General features: G+C 37.4%; 1 protein-coding gene across 1 annotated transcript in view; it reads right to left on the reverse strand.

Annotated features, from left to right (window-relative positions):
- Positions 1–15,004, reverse strand: part of PASD1 (PAS domain containing 1) — a 98,647-nt gene that overhangs the window by 29,598 nt on the left and 54,045 nt on the right. Inside the window, exons 5-8 of the mRNA XM_011971385.1 lie at positions 13,722–13,821; positions 13,159–13,269; positions 11,688–11,818; positions 9,230–9,312 (exon numbers count right to left, since the gene is read on the reverse strand). Coding sequence (XP_011826775.1) covers positions 9,230–9,312; positions 11,688–11,818; positions 13,159–13,269; positions 13,722–13,821 — 425 coding nt within the window. The remainder of the gene's footprint in view (positions 1–9,229; positions 9,313–11,687; positions 11,819–13,158; positions 13,270–13,721; positions 13,822–15,004) is intronic.

Here is a 15,004-nt window from a genome sequence, read left to right on the forward strand (position 1 = left end):
ATGTGGTGTTTGGTTTTCTCTCCTTGTGATAGTTTGCTGGGAATGATGGTTTTATATGAGTATGATTTCACAGTTGAGGATACCAAGGTTCGGGGAAGTCAAGCTGCTAAAGTTATACAGCAATAAGTGACAAACCCAGAATTTGAACCCAGATTGTTAGCTTTGGAGACCACATTTTTAATTTTTACTGCTCTGACTTTACAAAATTAATATTAGAACAATGTTTGCAGGATGCTGAAAAGATTAAAGACAATGAATATGAGAAAATATTTTGTGAATAAAAAATGAAACAAAAAGGAATTCTCAAAACTCAATAAGAAAACAAACAACAAAATTTTAAAATTAGGCAAAAGATTAAAACATACACTTTGTCAAAGAAGATGCAATGATGGAAAATGATGAAAAGATATTCAACATTATTAGTCTTTAGGGGGAATGCAAATTAAAAACATAACTCAATACCACTATGTGCCTATTAGTGGCTAAAACTTTAAAAAATGACAACACCTTTGATGCATGCAACAACTCGGATGAATCTTAAAGGAATTGTGCTGAAAGAAGCCAGTCTCTAAAGATTGCATACTGTATGACTCCATTTATATGACATTCTCAAAAAGACAAAACCATAGGGATGAAGTATAGATCAGTGGTTGAAATGAGTTAAGGGTGAGGTGGGGTAGGGCTGACAATAAATAGGCAGGACAAGGAAGTTTTTTGAGGGATAACAGAACTGTTCTGTATTCTGATTACGGTGGTGGTTGAATGAATCTATAGCTTACTTAAAATCCACAGAACTGTATACCAAGAGGGAAAAAAAAAAACAATTTTAGTACACAATTTAACAGATAAATTGTTTAAGAAATAATTTTAAAAATGAAAATACAGGCCGGGCACAGTGGCTCATGCCTGTAATCCTAGCACTTTTGGAGGCCAAGGAGGGTGGATTACCTGAGGTAAGGAGTTCAAGACCAGCCTGGCCAACATGGTAAAACCCCATCTCTATTAAAAATGCAAAATTTAGCTGGGCCTGGTGGCAGGCATCTGTAATCCCAGCTACTCAGGAGGCTGAAGCAGGAGAATCGTTTGAACCTGGGAGGCGGAGGTTCCAGTGAGCTGAGATCACACCACTACACTTCAACCCGGGCGACAGAGCGAGACTCCAACTCAAAAAATTTAAAAAAAAAAGAAAAAGAAAACACATATCCACAAAAAGCCTTTTTTAAAAGAATGTTCATTGCAGCTTTATTTGTAATAATCCAAAACTAGAAACAAATGTCCATCAAAAGGTAAATACATAACAAATTGTGGTATAGTCTTACAATAGAATACTCCTCAGCAACAAAAAGAATGCTACTGATACATACAATTTATGCTGGGTTAGAGGGCAGAATCAACAGAATATATACTGTCTGGTTCTATTTTTATGAAGTTCTAGTAAACGCAAAATTAATCTACAAGTAGTGCCTAGATCTTGGTTTCTAAACACTTCCAATTAAAGAAGCTGGAGTTGCTCAGACTAAGAGAACTGGCTGATTTCTCTGAGGCAGAGAAAGTACAAAATGAACCTGAACAGTCTTGTGCCAGGTAGTAAGGGGGATGCTCAAAGAATGATGGGACACATTAAAAAGAAATGAGTCAGCTGGAAGAGGTTCCCACTGACCAATTCCGAGATAATGTGAGCATTGAAATAAGTAATAATAGTAATATATTATAAGCCAGTGAATAAAAAAATAACAAATCAATCAATGAGGCACAGGGGAAACTTCCTAATCAAAATGCCAACCAATAAATGTAGAAGGTATGATGGTGTTAGAAAATTATCAACAGGTACTAAGACTAGCGGGTAAAAATTTCTTGAGGAACAGAGTATTTACATGTCTTCAAGTACTTTCCCATAAGTTACTTAAAATTTACAAAGGGAAATTTTACTTTACAGGTGAGAAACTTGGTGGACATCTCTTCAACCATGTGATCAAAGTTAATATCAGCTTGTGAGAAATATCAACATCATCCATCTTTTGATATGTTGTACTGAGAATACAACATTGCTTCTGTGGTATTCCTGACAAAAATGCATAACTTGACTCTAGTTAAGAAGACACATCAGACAAACTCAAATGGAGGGACATTCCATAAAATATTCAGTCTGCACTCATCACAAATTTCAAAGTTAAGAATATCAAAGGGCGTCTGGGAAACTATTCCAGATTAAAGACATATGACAACTAAATGTAATCATGATCCTAAATTGGATCTTATACCAAAAAAAAGCTACAAAAGATAACTGACAACATTTGAATATGGACTGTGGATTAGATAATAATATTCCACAGATACCAAAATTCCTGATTTTATAACCATACTGAGGTTATGTATTGTAATAAACTTAAACACAGGAAATACATAGAAGTATTTGAGAAATAGAGGTGTACTTCCATAGTTCATAATAAATTACACATGCACAAAATGTCTATCTATATGAAGAGAGAGAGATGAGAGAGGGAAGAAAAGATGGGAAGAAGTTGAAAGAACGAGAGAAAGGGAGAGAATGATAATAAAGCAAATGGGGCAAGCTGTAAAAAGTTGTGAGTATAGATAAAAGAGGACACATATAGTTCCCACCAATATTCAAATAAAAAGTTAAAAAGTAAAAAAAAAAAAAAAAGGCAATGGAGCTAAAGCAAAAAATGGTCCCAAGATAAGAAAGAGGTAAAGCAAAAATCACTAAGTGAAAGGAGAGCTGGATGAATCGCATTCCACATCTTCAGATGACCAACACACAACTGGGCATCTATATTGTGGAGTGACAAATGAATACTGTGAGAAAAAAATAACATTATTATTTGAGAAGAATATGCAGCTGTCAGAATATTTATTTAAAATTGCTTTTCATAAAATAGGCAAATATATCAGGTAATTCGTCCCAGTTTTTTAAACTTTTATATTTATTAGACTCTTTTTTTCATTAGTGTCTAAACCCTCAGTGATTTCAGTGTTGCTTCAATGAGTTTTGAGTACAAATCCTTACACAGAGCTTTTCAAAAAATATTAACAACAAAATTGCTCTTATCAATCGCAAATCTAATAGTATAATGATTTTATGCTTTTGGACGATCAAAATAATTTGTCATATAGCTGAAGATGGAGTATGGGTTGGCTAGAAGTCACATCATAAAGAAAATGATATATAAAACCCAGAATCCTGAGACTGCTATCCCTGCTACCTATGTTTTTTGATGTCTGTCCTTTTCAAGGACCAGGCCCTGTACATACTACTAACATGACTAGTTAAATGTACACCAAGAGGCTGGCTTCAAATATAACAAATACAGCTGCATGGGAATGGGCTCAGGTTCTTTCCCTGGATGTCAGCCTGAAAAGCCCCAACTCCTTTCCTTATCTGTTAACACCAGGTGTCAGCATGTGAATTATCTCTCTGGTGGGTGTAAGAGCATAGAATCATCTGGCTGGATGTGGCCTCCAAGCTGGAAGTTTCACCATATTCAAAGTTGGCCACACCCACTTCACCCTGCAAGGAGACATGGATGCTCTTCATGGAATAACTTGGTTGTTAATGGAGAGAGTACCATCTCAGTATGGAGGTTAAAATGTACTGGCTTTAAGCAGAAAAAAAAAGAACTACCTTAAATTTATAGAAAAATAATAAGAATATTGAAGAAATCACCAGACACAAACTTCAGATCATGACTGTCTGCTATGTTCACAGGTAGCCCTTTGTATTTAATAGTGTCTGTATAGATTAGTCAGGACTATAGTGTTAAATTATAATTACTCCATATTTGGAAGGACTTTCTAATCCATAATAATTTGACTTTGCATAGTATTTTACAAAACATATAGATCTTATTTCTTTTTTTTTATTTGAGCCTCATACCCATTCTGCGGTAATTATCTTCACCATTTATAGATAAAGAACATGAGACTTAACAGGCTTCTCCAAGATCACACAACCTGTAAATGGCAAAACTGAGAAATAAAACCTAAGCATTATAGTTTTTAAAAATCCTAATTTTATGTTGTTTTAAAACTATACTATAAGACCTCCACAGTATTTGCCAAAGGTGACAGGTAGAATTAGGAGACTAGAATTAGTAGAAATGGCCAAGTAACGTGAAAAGGGAGAGCAGGTAGTGTTGACTGAGTCTCCACACGACATTGAAAAACAAGAGAAATAATGGTGAATGACTCTAGCAGGAGCTATTCCACAAGGCAGGGTCGAGCTGACATGATCCTGGTCCTTCCCTCACAGTTGCTCACAGGCCCTGCATGCTCTGAATGTTCCTCTCTAGTGACTCTGCTCCAGCTACACTGGCTCCCTTGCTGTTTCTCAAACATACGCTTCTGCCATGTACTTCTGCCTCAAGGACTTTGCATCTGCTCTTCCCTCTGTCTGGAATATCTCCTCCAAAATCCACGAGGCTTGCTCCTCCACTCCTTTCAGATGTTAACTCAAGTCACCTTCTTGTTGAGGCCCTTTCTGGCCACAAGGGAACCACAGGGAATTGCCAACATTACTCCATTTACAACCTATAAAATGCCATTTCAAAATCTAGTAATATTTAACCTTCCCCCAATAACATTCCCTACCCCCTGCCTTTCAATGCTCAATTTTTTTTCCCTTGGCCCTCATCATCTCACCTACTCTATAGTCTATTGATTTGTTTATTATCTTTTTCCTCCACCAGAATGTAATCACCATGAAGATAAGGACTTTTGCTCACTACCATATCCTTAAATCTTGGAACAGAAACTTCCACATAGTAGATGCTAAATATTTTCTGTATGAATAAATAAGTTTCGTTGGGACTAAAGTGGTAAGACTAGGCACGCTAGCCACATTTGCAATGATGTGCAAGGCTCCTCCTCTGTTCAAGATGGGGCAGACATAAGGAATGGAGTCAATACGGTATAGTACGGTAAAAAGACTCAGTACAACAAAACCTCATTAATTAGGACCATTGCACATCTTTGCAAAATTTTCCCCACACCTTTGTACAACGTGTGTCTTCACTGAAAGAGGAATTAGGCAGGAACATTCTTTCTGGTGGAGTTGCTGACAGATGGAGTCTCCCCAGGGACCAATTCCAGTCCTGTAGCAGAGTTTCTGAGGACTTTGCAAGCACAGGTAACAGCTATCAGAACCTGGGAAATACTCATCATTTGATTTTCCAGTGTTTTCTACTTTACTTTTGGGTGAAAATGTGCCATCTTTGTAAAAAGTATTAGGACTAACTAATTGGTATAGTCTCCTCCCTCTACGGTGAAATTAAAAAGAAAAATGCTTTTTCTTAGTAACATCCCTGGTCACGTACTTCTCAAAGACTCATTGAGTTTTCTCTCTTGAATCTTATACCAGCCACAGCTCCTGAAACTGGTGTCCTCGTGGAATGGAACCTAGGATAATTTAGGTCCCAAATACAGCTATACTGCCTAACCAGCTGTGTGAGTTTGGGTGAATCATACATCCTCTGCGAATGCACTTTCTCACCTGTACAATAAGTCTAAAATCTACCTTTTAGATGTGTAGAAAATAACTGAGTAATAAACATAATATAGCATCATGAAGTATGAAGAACAAATTGCACTGTGTTAAAAGATGATGCTATGATAGGAATTTGGGCCTTACCAATACACACAACTGGGTAAATCCAAAAAGTAATTTAGTTGCTTACTTCTGACTCTAGCAGTACCAAGACAGCAGAGGGCTACTCAATATTCACTTCTTTGCCTGACCCTCACTGACTCACAAATCCCTTACTTCTTTCTACCTTCAGTAGTCCAGGAAAGCAAGACTTTCCACTCCAGTACATCTGTAGCCTCAATGAAAAATACCCCAGCTGTTCAGGCCCTCTCCTGAAATGAAAGATTTTTAAGCCTCAAATCTTAAACATGCACAAACAGGACATTCTATGTGGAAATACACCCTTTCTTCTAAACACTTCAAATTCCCATCTTTGTGTTTCCTTCATAAGCGTAGAAAAAACTCAGGAGGATGCTTCTTACTCTTAAAAAACTGAATTACCAAGATAAGGGAAACATTTTGGGAGCTGTAGGTCCCTATGACATTTGTGACCAATTGCTTTTCTAACTATCCCCCAGAGGGTAAAATGGAAGCCAGACTATTAATAACTAAAAATTACAACCCTGATACAACGCAATCTCTTTTCCTTTTTAATTGAAAATATCATGGGGAGAAGGGACAAGTCTATGAAAAAATCAAGCAATAGGGTACTGGTTTGCACTTTTTTCTAACAATACTGCATAATGATTGAGAGATCTCATGGCCTGGAATGTATTACCATTTTGATAAGATCAAGTAACCAATCAGTTAATGAGCAGATGTCACTTCTGCCTACTCAATATCAGGCTCTGTGCTAGACAAGGATGAGGGTGACAGGTCCTGCCTTACAGAGCTCAAGTTAGTGGGCCAGCCAGGTCCACCAACAGTCTATCACATGAGAGTTGAAGAGACTGGGGCCAGAGTAGTGGCGATGGAGTTGGAGGAGGGAGGGATATGAGAGGGACAAGCAGTCTGGAATTAATCAGACTTTTCTTCATTAAATGCATCCGTTTTTTCCCCAAGTGTCATTTTCTATCTTACTTCCTACATGATAAACAATCCATTGTCTAGTTTTGAACTTAAGGGGAAAGAGTGTGCATTCACCCACATTTGAGTCATAATTTCTTACAAAATTAGAAAAGACATAATTTTAAGCCTTCAGAAAGCACTTTTCTTATGTATCTTATGAAGATTATGGCATAGATGTGGTAGCTGGCTCCTTGCTGCATCAGAATATTTTTCATCCAACTAAGCTCTACCTTTAAATAAAATACAGGTATCTTTGTTCTCTAAACTCCCACTGTCTAAATATTTGCTACACTGATATGCTAATTTTTAAACAAAACTCATTACCCAAACCTGCTAAATAAATCTGTTTTAGGGCGCACGCAAGAATATGTTTAAGTCATGCATGCTATTGTGTCTCAGTCATTCTCCTTATAGCGTCTTGAGTTCATGTTGTTTAAACATGTTGTCTTGTATGTATCTTATTCTCGACATTATTCAGTAAAAGGTCTTCTAAGAAACTAGAGAAACTAATGAAGGAAGTGGGCAAGACTTACAGGCCTATTGAAGTCCATGTACTACAAGAAAAGTTGGGAGCAATAAAGCACATTCAGAGACTGGCTAGAAGTCTTAAGTTTGGTCATGCATGTGCTCCCCACTCCTAGGAGCCAAACATAAAACACTGAAGATTCATTTAAAAATTTAGATTACGGCCGAGTGCAGCGGATCACACCTGCAATCCCAGCACTTTGGGAGGCCGAGGCGGGTGGATCACGAGGTCAGGAGTTCGACCAGCCTGACCAACATGGTGCAACCCAGTCTCTACTAAAAATACAAAAATTAGCTGGGCACGGTGGCGCATGCCTATAATCCCAGCTACTCAGGAGGCTGAGGCAGGAGAATCACTTGAACCCGGGAGGCGGAGGTTGCAGTGAGCCAATACTGCACCACTGCATTCCAGCCTGGGCGACAGAGTGAGAGTCTGTCTCAAAAAAAAAAAAAAAAAAAAAAAAAAAAATTAGATTCCATAAAAACAGCATGCTGGTACAAATAAATGTGATCATGGCATGAGCAGACAAGTCATATTGTCACATTCAATATACAATTACACAATTATTAATACAAATGCAGCTTTATGCTAACAAGAATTTTTAACCAAGCAAAGGGGATGTAAATAGCTAGCCACCATAAGTTCTGTTTCTCATCCCATTGCTCTGTGTGTAGCATCAGACAATGGTTGACAGCCAATCACCTCTGTACTCTTCTGATGGGAATGGAAGATTCTCCCTGCCTTCTCTTAAATCCAGATGAGCCTCAAATATTTCCTGTTTAACTCATTCCTTCACCAGCTCTGGCTTCCTTACCTCCTTCTGCCTCTGAATAGTAACAGTGACCACAGCTTCCAGCTCACTCTTCTCACCATCAGACCTCATACAAGCATGCCTTTGATCCCAAGAAACCTCTGAAAGTTCCCTTGTTTGCTTATTTTATTTTGCTAAGTATTGGCATACAGTGCACATCTTTAATATATTTAATATATTATTTCATTATTTATTTACCAGTACATGTACACTGCAATGTAGAAGGAAAATGGAATCCATTCCCAATACCAGACACTATGGTGTATGCTCTTGTGGCTTACTACATACAAACGTACCTAACAATTAGTTTATCAAATGCTGAATAACTGTACAGTATTATAAATAATTTACATTTTACAGAACTCCTTTGTGGTTTGTTAAATAAGTTTATAAAGGGGTGTTAGTGGTATCTGGCAAATTAATCAGCATTTTCCTGGGGGTTAGGAATATATTTTTACTTTTCTCATGTAAAATAGTGGAATATTGGCTTCTACTCTCTGAAAATGTGTTAGTAAACAAATTTTAAAGAACATATTAGATTCACAAAAGAGGGATCCTGTATAATTAGCAGTTACCACAACGCATACTTGCTCTTCTACCATTTAAAAGAGTCTAAACATTACCTTTATTTTCAAGGAAAAAAGTAATGAAGTAGTATATTAAAATGCATTACCTTAATTTGAAAGTCATTACATGTCTGGGTCAGTTAAGTTTTCTCTATTTATTGCTTTAATGTTTTTTTAAAAACAATAAAAAGCCAATCACCTGTATTTATATTCTGTTGGAAAAACATGTAAATTATATGAGCTGGGAAAGGAAGTTCAGACTAGTAGACTGCTATTCTGGTTTTATTTATTTATTTAGTGACAGGGTCTCACTCTGTTGCCAAGGTTGGAATGCAGTGGCACGGTCACTGCTCACTGCAGACTTGATCTCCCAGGCTCAATTGATCCTCCCACATCAGTCTCCCAGCTAGCTAGGACTATAAGCACATGCCACCATGCTTGGCTACTTTTTTTGTATTTTTTGTAGAAACAGGGTCTCACTATGTTGCTCAAGCTGGTCTCAAACTCTTGGGCTCAAGGGCTCCTCCTGCCTCAGCCTCCCAAAGTTCTGGGACTACAGACATGAGCCACCATCCCTGGCCCATTTGTTTCTTTTTTCTTTTTATTTTCAATTTGATGGGAAAAAAATATCTGTAGGTGTTATTTCTCTTGTTTTAGTTTTGTTTAGTAAAATTGTATTCTAGATCTTCATTACCTTTATCAATACTACCTCTCACCTGAGCTCTCCCACAAAAGGTTCCTCATCTGAATCTTGTATAAGTTCAGCTTCGTCACTGACTGCCTTTGAAGTGTAAAGTTGCTGCAGAAAAATTCAAATATTTAAATATTTAGTATGTATGCAAATAGTAAAAATGCATAGCATATATTAATTTTGGAGGCATGCTCATATCCAATGTTACAAATAATCTGCATATCAATGTGAGAAATGCACTGGAGTTTTACAGATTTGAAAACTCAAGATTATAGAGATACAATGATTTGACCCAAGAAATAGAGCTAGTAGATTTAGGAGCAGAATTTCAAAGTTTGAACTGTGAGTTCATCACTCTTCCCACTGTACTACACAGTCACACTGTGAAAAAATCTTCCTCCAAAAAACCATCTGTTTGCACAAGATTTTTTCTCCAAAATGTCCACTAATATGGAACAAACATGCTATAAACCTAGAGAGAAACTGGACTAGAACACAAATAGAGTTCCTTGTGCTGTAAGGGCAACCAAGGTATTGGGCCAAATAAGATTATTTTCTCTTTCTCAGAGAAGGAAGTAGGTACTGGGGTTGACTTCCAAAGTGGGATGTCTGTATTCTCATAGCAGATGTGACAGTTCAAATCCCACAAGGCTACAAAGAAGGAATAATGGAAGGGGCAACTGAATTAGGCAACCTCCTTAAACTGTCTTTCTTCTATACTGCTTTTCTTACCATCTTAAATTTGAAGAAATGATGACATATATTACTTGTTCTAAAACTGAATGTAAAGGCCCACTCCACGGTTTCTAAAATGTGGTCTGAAAATCCCACATTTTAAACCAGAGATGAAAAGTAAAGCAAGTATGTTGCCCTCTCTGGATCACTGGCAGTAATAATGACAGTAATAACAATGATCACGACAATTGTAATAGTTCACATTTACTGAGTGCTTACCATATAGGAGAAACTGTCTTATTTACTCCTTACAACCCTAATAGAAGGTACTATGACTGCCATTTATAGAAAAAGAAACAGGCTAAAGGATGTGACTTGGCCAAGGTCACATAGCTGGTAGGGAAAGGATTTGAACACAGGAAATCTGGATCAGAGGTTTCCCTTATAAGGTAATGAGCTGGATATGTTTTACGTTGTAACATCAACACAATATTAACATGGCCCAAACAGTGCTGTTGATTTTAGCCTCCCACATTGCCTGATCCACATTGTCCCAGTCTTGCTAAAATCAGTTAATGGCACCTCCATTTGCTGAGTTCCATAAGCCAAAAAGCTAAGAGTCCTCCATGAGATGTTTCTCTCCCTTCTCCTAGACACTTTTAACTCATCAGCAAGGGCACTATCTCCAAAATATATCCCAAATCAGAATACTTTTATCTCCATTAGTACAATCATAGTCCAAGCCCCTGTCATCTTTCACTTAGGTCTTCTTGCTTCCATTCTTGTTTCTCTATACTCCATTTCTCACCCAGTATTCAGCCTGACCTTTAACAAAGAAAATCAGATCATGTCACCTTCCTGCTTTCCAATGCACTTGAAATAAAACCCAAACTGATTACCATGGATCTCAAAGTTCTACATAATTAGTCCCCTGTCTCTCTCCTGGATCTTATTTTGTGTTGCTCCTTCCCACTTTCACCTTATTCTGGTCACATAACTTACTTTGTTACTTGGAACTCTCCAAGCTAGTTACTACCTCAGGTCTTTTACAGATGTTGAACCCTCTACCTGCGTTGCCTTCCTTTCTTAGCATCCCTAGGGGTCTCCGCTCAAAAGACAAATTATCCGAAAAGGACCTTCCCTGATGACTGTCTGAACTCTCCACCCGCACTAGTCATTAGCACATTATTCTGTCATCCTCCATGGCACTTTCCAATATTATTTAGCCATTGCCTATCTCCCCTAATGTCTCTCTGGCACCTAGCACAGTACCTGGAACACAGTAGGTGCTTACTAAATATGTTACTGAATGGATAAATTAATGGATGCTTAATCTATCAGAGGAATCCCAAAGTGAATCATTTTTAGAGCTAGAATTTGTGAATGGTATATTAGAGAACACAAAGAGAGCAGAAGTCTTTACAATCAGCTACCCAATGGGGCTGTGGTGGAGCTGCCTCAAAACTCACCTGGTATCAGAAGCCTTCCTTCATCTCCCTGCCAAAATGCTCATTTCTCTTAATGTGTTCCAGTCCCCAGCACCTACCTTTTATAATATTTTATATTATGTCAAGACTACTTGTAAATGATTGTGCATTTCTTTTGAGTGTGTCCAAATTTTCATTGAGATGTTCACTTTCTGAAACATAGGAGCTGATTTTCCTTATTTGCATATCCTAGCACAACCCTCTGCACACACTGAGTAATTTAGCAATGCTGTCCTGTGGCTGAGAGACCAAAGGGGAAGTGACCCTTCAAAGGAAGCCCACGTCACCATAATGGGGGAAGCACAAACACAGTATACCCACCTGCAGGAGCTGAGTCCTGAGAATGCAAACATTTCCCACAAGATAAAACCGATCCTCCTGAGGAATACATGCAGCAGACAAGTCAGCATGGAGGTGGTTGGAAAATAAGCCACTAAAGACCATAGTAGACTCTAAGGAAGATAGACACACATGTGACAACAGAAAGGTGGACCAGTAAAACAAGAAGACAAATACCTGCCACATCCATGTGCTGTTTGCTAACCCATTGACAATTTTCAAAATTCTGAGCCATGGGATTTTTCCTGTCTTCTTTCCTTTCCAGCCACCCTCCCCACCAAAACATAAATAATTCATTACTGAGAATCAAATGTTGAGAGTTAAGGTTGGTTTTCAGTCTTCCATTATTACTCTGTGGATGGACATTTTAGCCTCCAAAAGAGATGTGGCTCCTCTCTTTTATATAGACCACATGGGTAGAGTGTGTGGGAGTGTGTGTGTGTGTGTGTGTGTGTGTAACCTGTGCACACATAGTCAAGTAAGATTTTTTCAAAAAGTATGACCTTTAATTTCCAAGAATCATGACAAATATATCAGCCAGCTTTTGCGTGAGTTAATTTCATTTATTTATTTATTTTTCACATGTTCACCAATATTTGGTATTATTCACACTTCTAATGTTTCCCATTCTGATGGGTGTAGAGTGCTAATGTCATTGGTTTTTAAATGTTTCATTCTTTGCTTATTAATTAATGAGTTTGAGTATCTTTTCATATATTTGTTAGCTATTTGGGCTATTTACCTCTGATTCAAGTCCCAGATATTTTAATGGCTCCAAACCAGTTAATATTAATTAATTTATGTTAATTTCTCAGCTTGCAGTTTCTGACACCTCAAAATTTGTAAAATGGACCCTATATCCACACGCAACAAAAATTTGGGTTTTGGTTTCCTGTAAGTGGCACATTTTGTCCATTCAAATTCCCAGAGAGAGATGATGAACCCACTCACTATTCCTCTGGGCCAATGGACAGAACTTTATTGATCACTTTATTGATCTCTAGGTTTTATATACTGGTGCTTGACTGGGTGTAGAATTCCTGACCCCAGCCAATGGAGCCTATGCATGACTTAAAACCCACCAAGGCCACCACAAAACCAGCTTCTTCTTATCATTATCATACTGCTTTAAACTTTAATTTCTGGTACACATAGACACATAGAGTCCCCATTATTTTAAGCTTGGATATGCATTAAACTTCTTTTGTTATATGTTTGCAATCATTTCCTTGTTTTATAAAAGGAAAGAGCCATCCTTAACAACTCAGTGTCCCCCACCTTGTAAATTTCACTGTTAATTTTTTTAAAGTCTAATTAATGTGAGTAGTCAGAAACTGTGGCCACAGGGATATCAGACAGTTTGCAAGTACCAAGCAGAAAAGCATTTATGTTAGTAATGAGAGGCTACATAACTCATAAATGTCATATAGATAAGATAAACAGAATTGCTTACCATTACAAATATCTCTTACATTCACAATAAATTTCACGTATTCGTAAGCAGAACTATCACCATGTTCAACATTTCCTCTTTTTAAATGACAGCAAAATTCAATATGTGTTTCTAATAAAAAGAGAACAAATACAAAACAAGTCTACATTTGTACTTTACCATATTCTACTGGATTATTTCATATGACCAATGTCTTACTTAGATTAGATTTCACAAAAATATTATTTTCTTTCCATGAACATTAGCATTTACATAGCTATCTATGTTGTATCAGTAGAGCAGGGCACCAGCTAGAACACTACACACGATGGTCCATTATTTATACAGTACTAATGCAATTGTACAAATGCTACAATACTCAGGGTCTGTGGTGAAGAATAAGATTTAATGGAGGAGAGATTTTTTAACACTAAAAATATAGTTTGTAATATTATATAAAAGTAAATTAATATATGATCAACAGCCATATATGCTCTAATTATCTTTTTAAAAATTAATCCATTGAGTGATTGTTACTTGTCCTTTAAAACCTAAGAATTTACTACTTTTAAAAATATACATACCTGAGTTTAACAAAGGAAATCTGAGAATAATCTTTTGGTAGACTTCATCTTTCTCTTCATCAGGCAGAAGGCTTAATAATTTTTTGCCCACAATCTCAGCCTGGCGGGAGAAGAGAGGAGGAGGTGAAGGGAAAAGGAAGGGGAAGAGAGAGAGAGTAAACTTTTTTTATCTGTGTTAATACTGTTCAGTTCCTTTTTTATCTGTGTTAATACTGTTCAGTTCCTCTATCTCCTTACCTCCAGCGAGCTCATGCTCTGCCCCACCTCAGCCATCTACAGTTACATCTGTTATACCTCTAAAAAATACAATTCACATTATCCTACTTTATGACCACTACCTTCTACCTTTCCAGTGCACTCATACAAATACCCCTCTTGTATGTACCACCTCTCCAACAATGATTCCATCCACTAAGACCTCTAACCCATTTCTATCACATTTTCACTGTGCATTATCTTCCTCAAATCATCACATCTTTCCCTATCCAGCTCAGATTCCATGGTCACTGTAATCATTCCTGTGTGCTCTTTCCCTCTACCACACTTGCCTGGGAAAATTTTGACTCTAGTTACTTCCAACCTTTCATTTACACCCACACCTTCACCCAAGCAATTGAATGTAGATGAAGAAAAACCCACAACTAAGCAGTATATTGTTTGAAATACGTATTCAACTCTGCCCAAAATTCATTTATTTAGACAATTTGCTCCCCTACTCTTTTTCCTCCCTCAAACCTCCAACGCCCCAGCCTTCCTTCATTTTCAGCTGACCTAATTTCTTGTTTCAGTCAGTGAAAAAAATGGGAAATGTCAACATCTGACACCAAATCTACCAACCGATAATATCTATTCCTGTGCCTAGAGACCTGCTTTCCCTCCTCTTCCAATGAATAAGCTGTTACCTAAATTTGACTCCTTCGCCTGTGCACTGCATCCCATTTTCTGTAGACTATGAAAAGACATCGTTCTAGAAAGTCTTACTCTACCCCACACATTAAGTTTTCTTTTCCTCTTGACTGAGTGTTCCGATAAGTATACAGAATGCTGTATTATACATGCTATGATATCTGTCATCTATTTGGTCATTAAACACTGTATGCATGTATCAAAATATCACATGTATGCCATAAATATGTACAAATATTACATATCAATAAGAAATTTTAAAAATAATCAGGAAAACACCCAGCACTTTGGGAGGCCGAGGCGGGTGGATCACGAGGTCAGGAGATCGAGACCATCCTGGCTAACATGGTGAAACCCCATCTCTACTAAAAATACAA

This window comes from Mandrillus leucophaeus, unplaced genomic scaffold, assembly GCF_000951045.1.
Source record: "Mandrillus leucophaeus isolate KB7577 unplaced genomic scaffold, Mleu.le_1.0 Scaffold1218, whole genome shotgun sequence".
Classification (NCBI taxonomy): Eukaryota; Metazoa; Chordata; class Mammalia; order Primates; family Cercopithecidae; genus Mandrillus; species Mandrillus leucophaeus.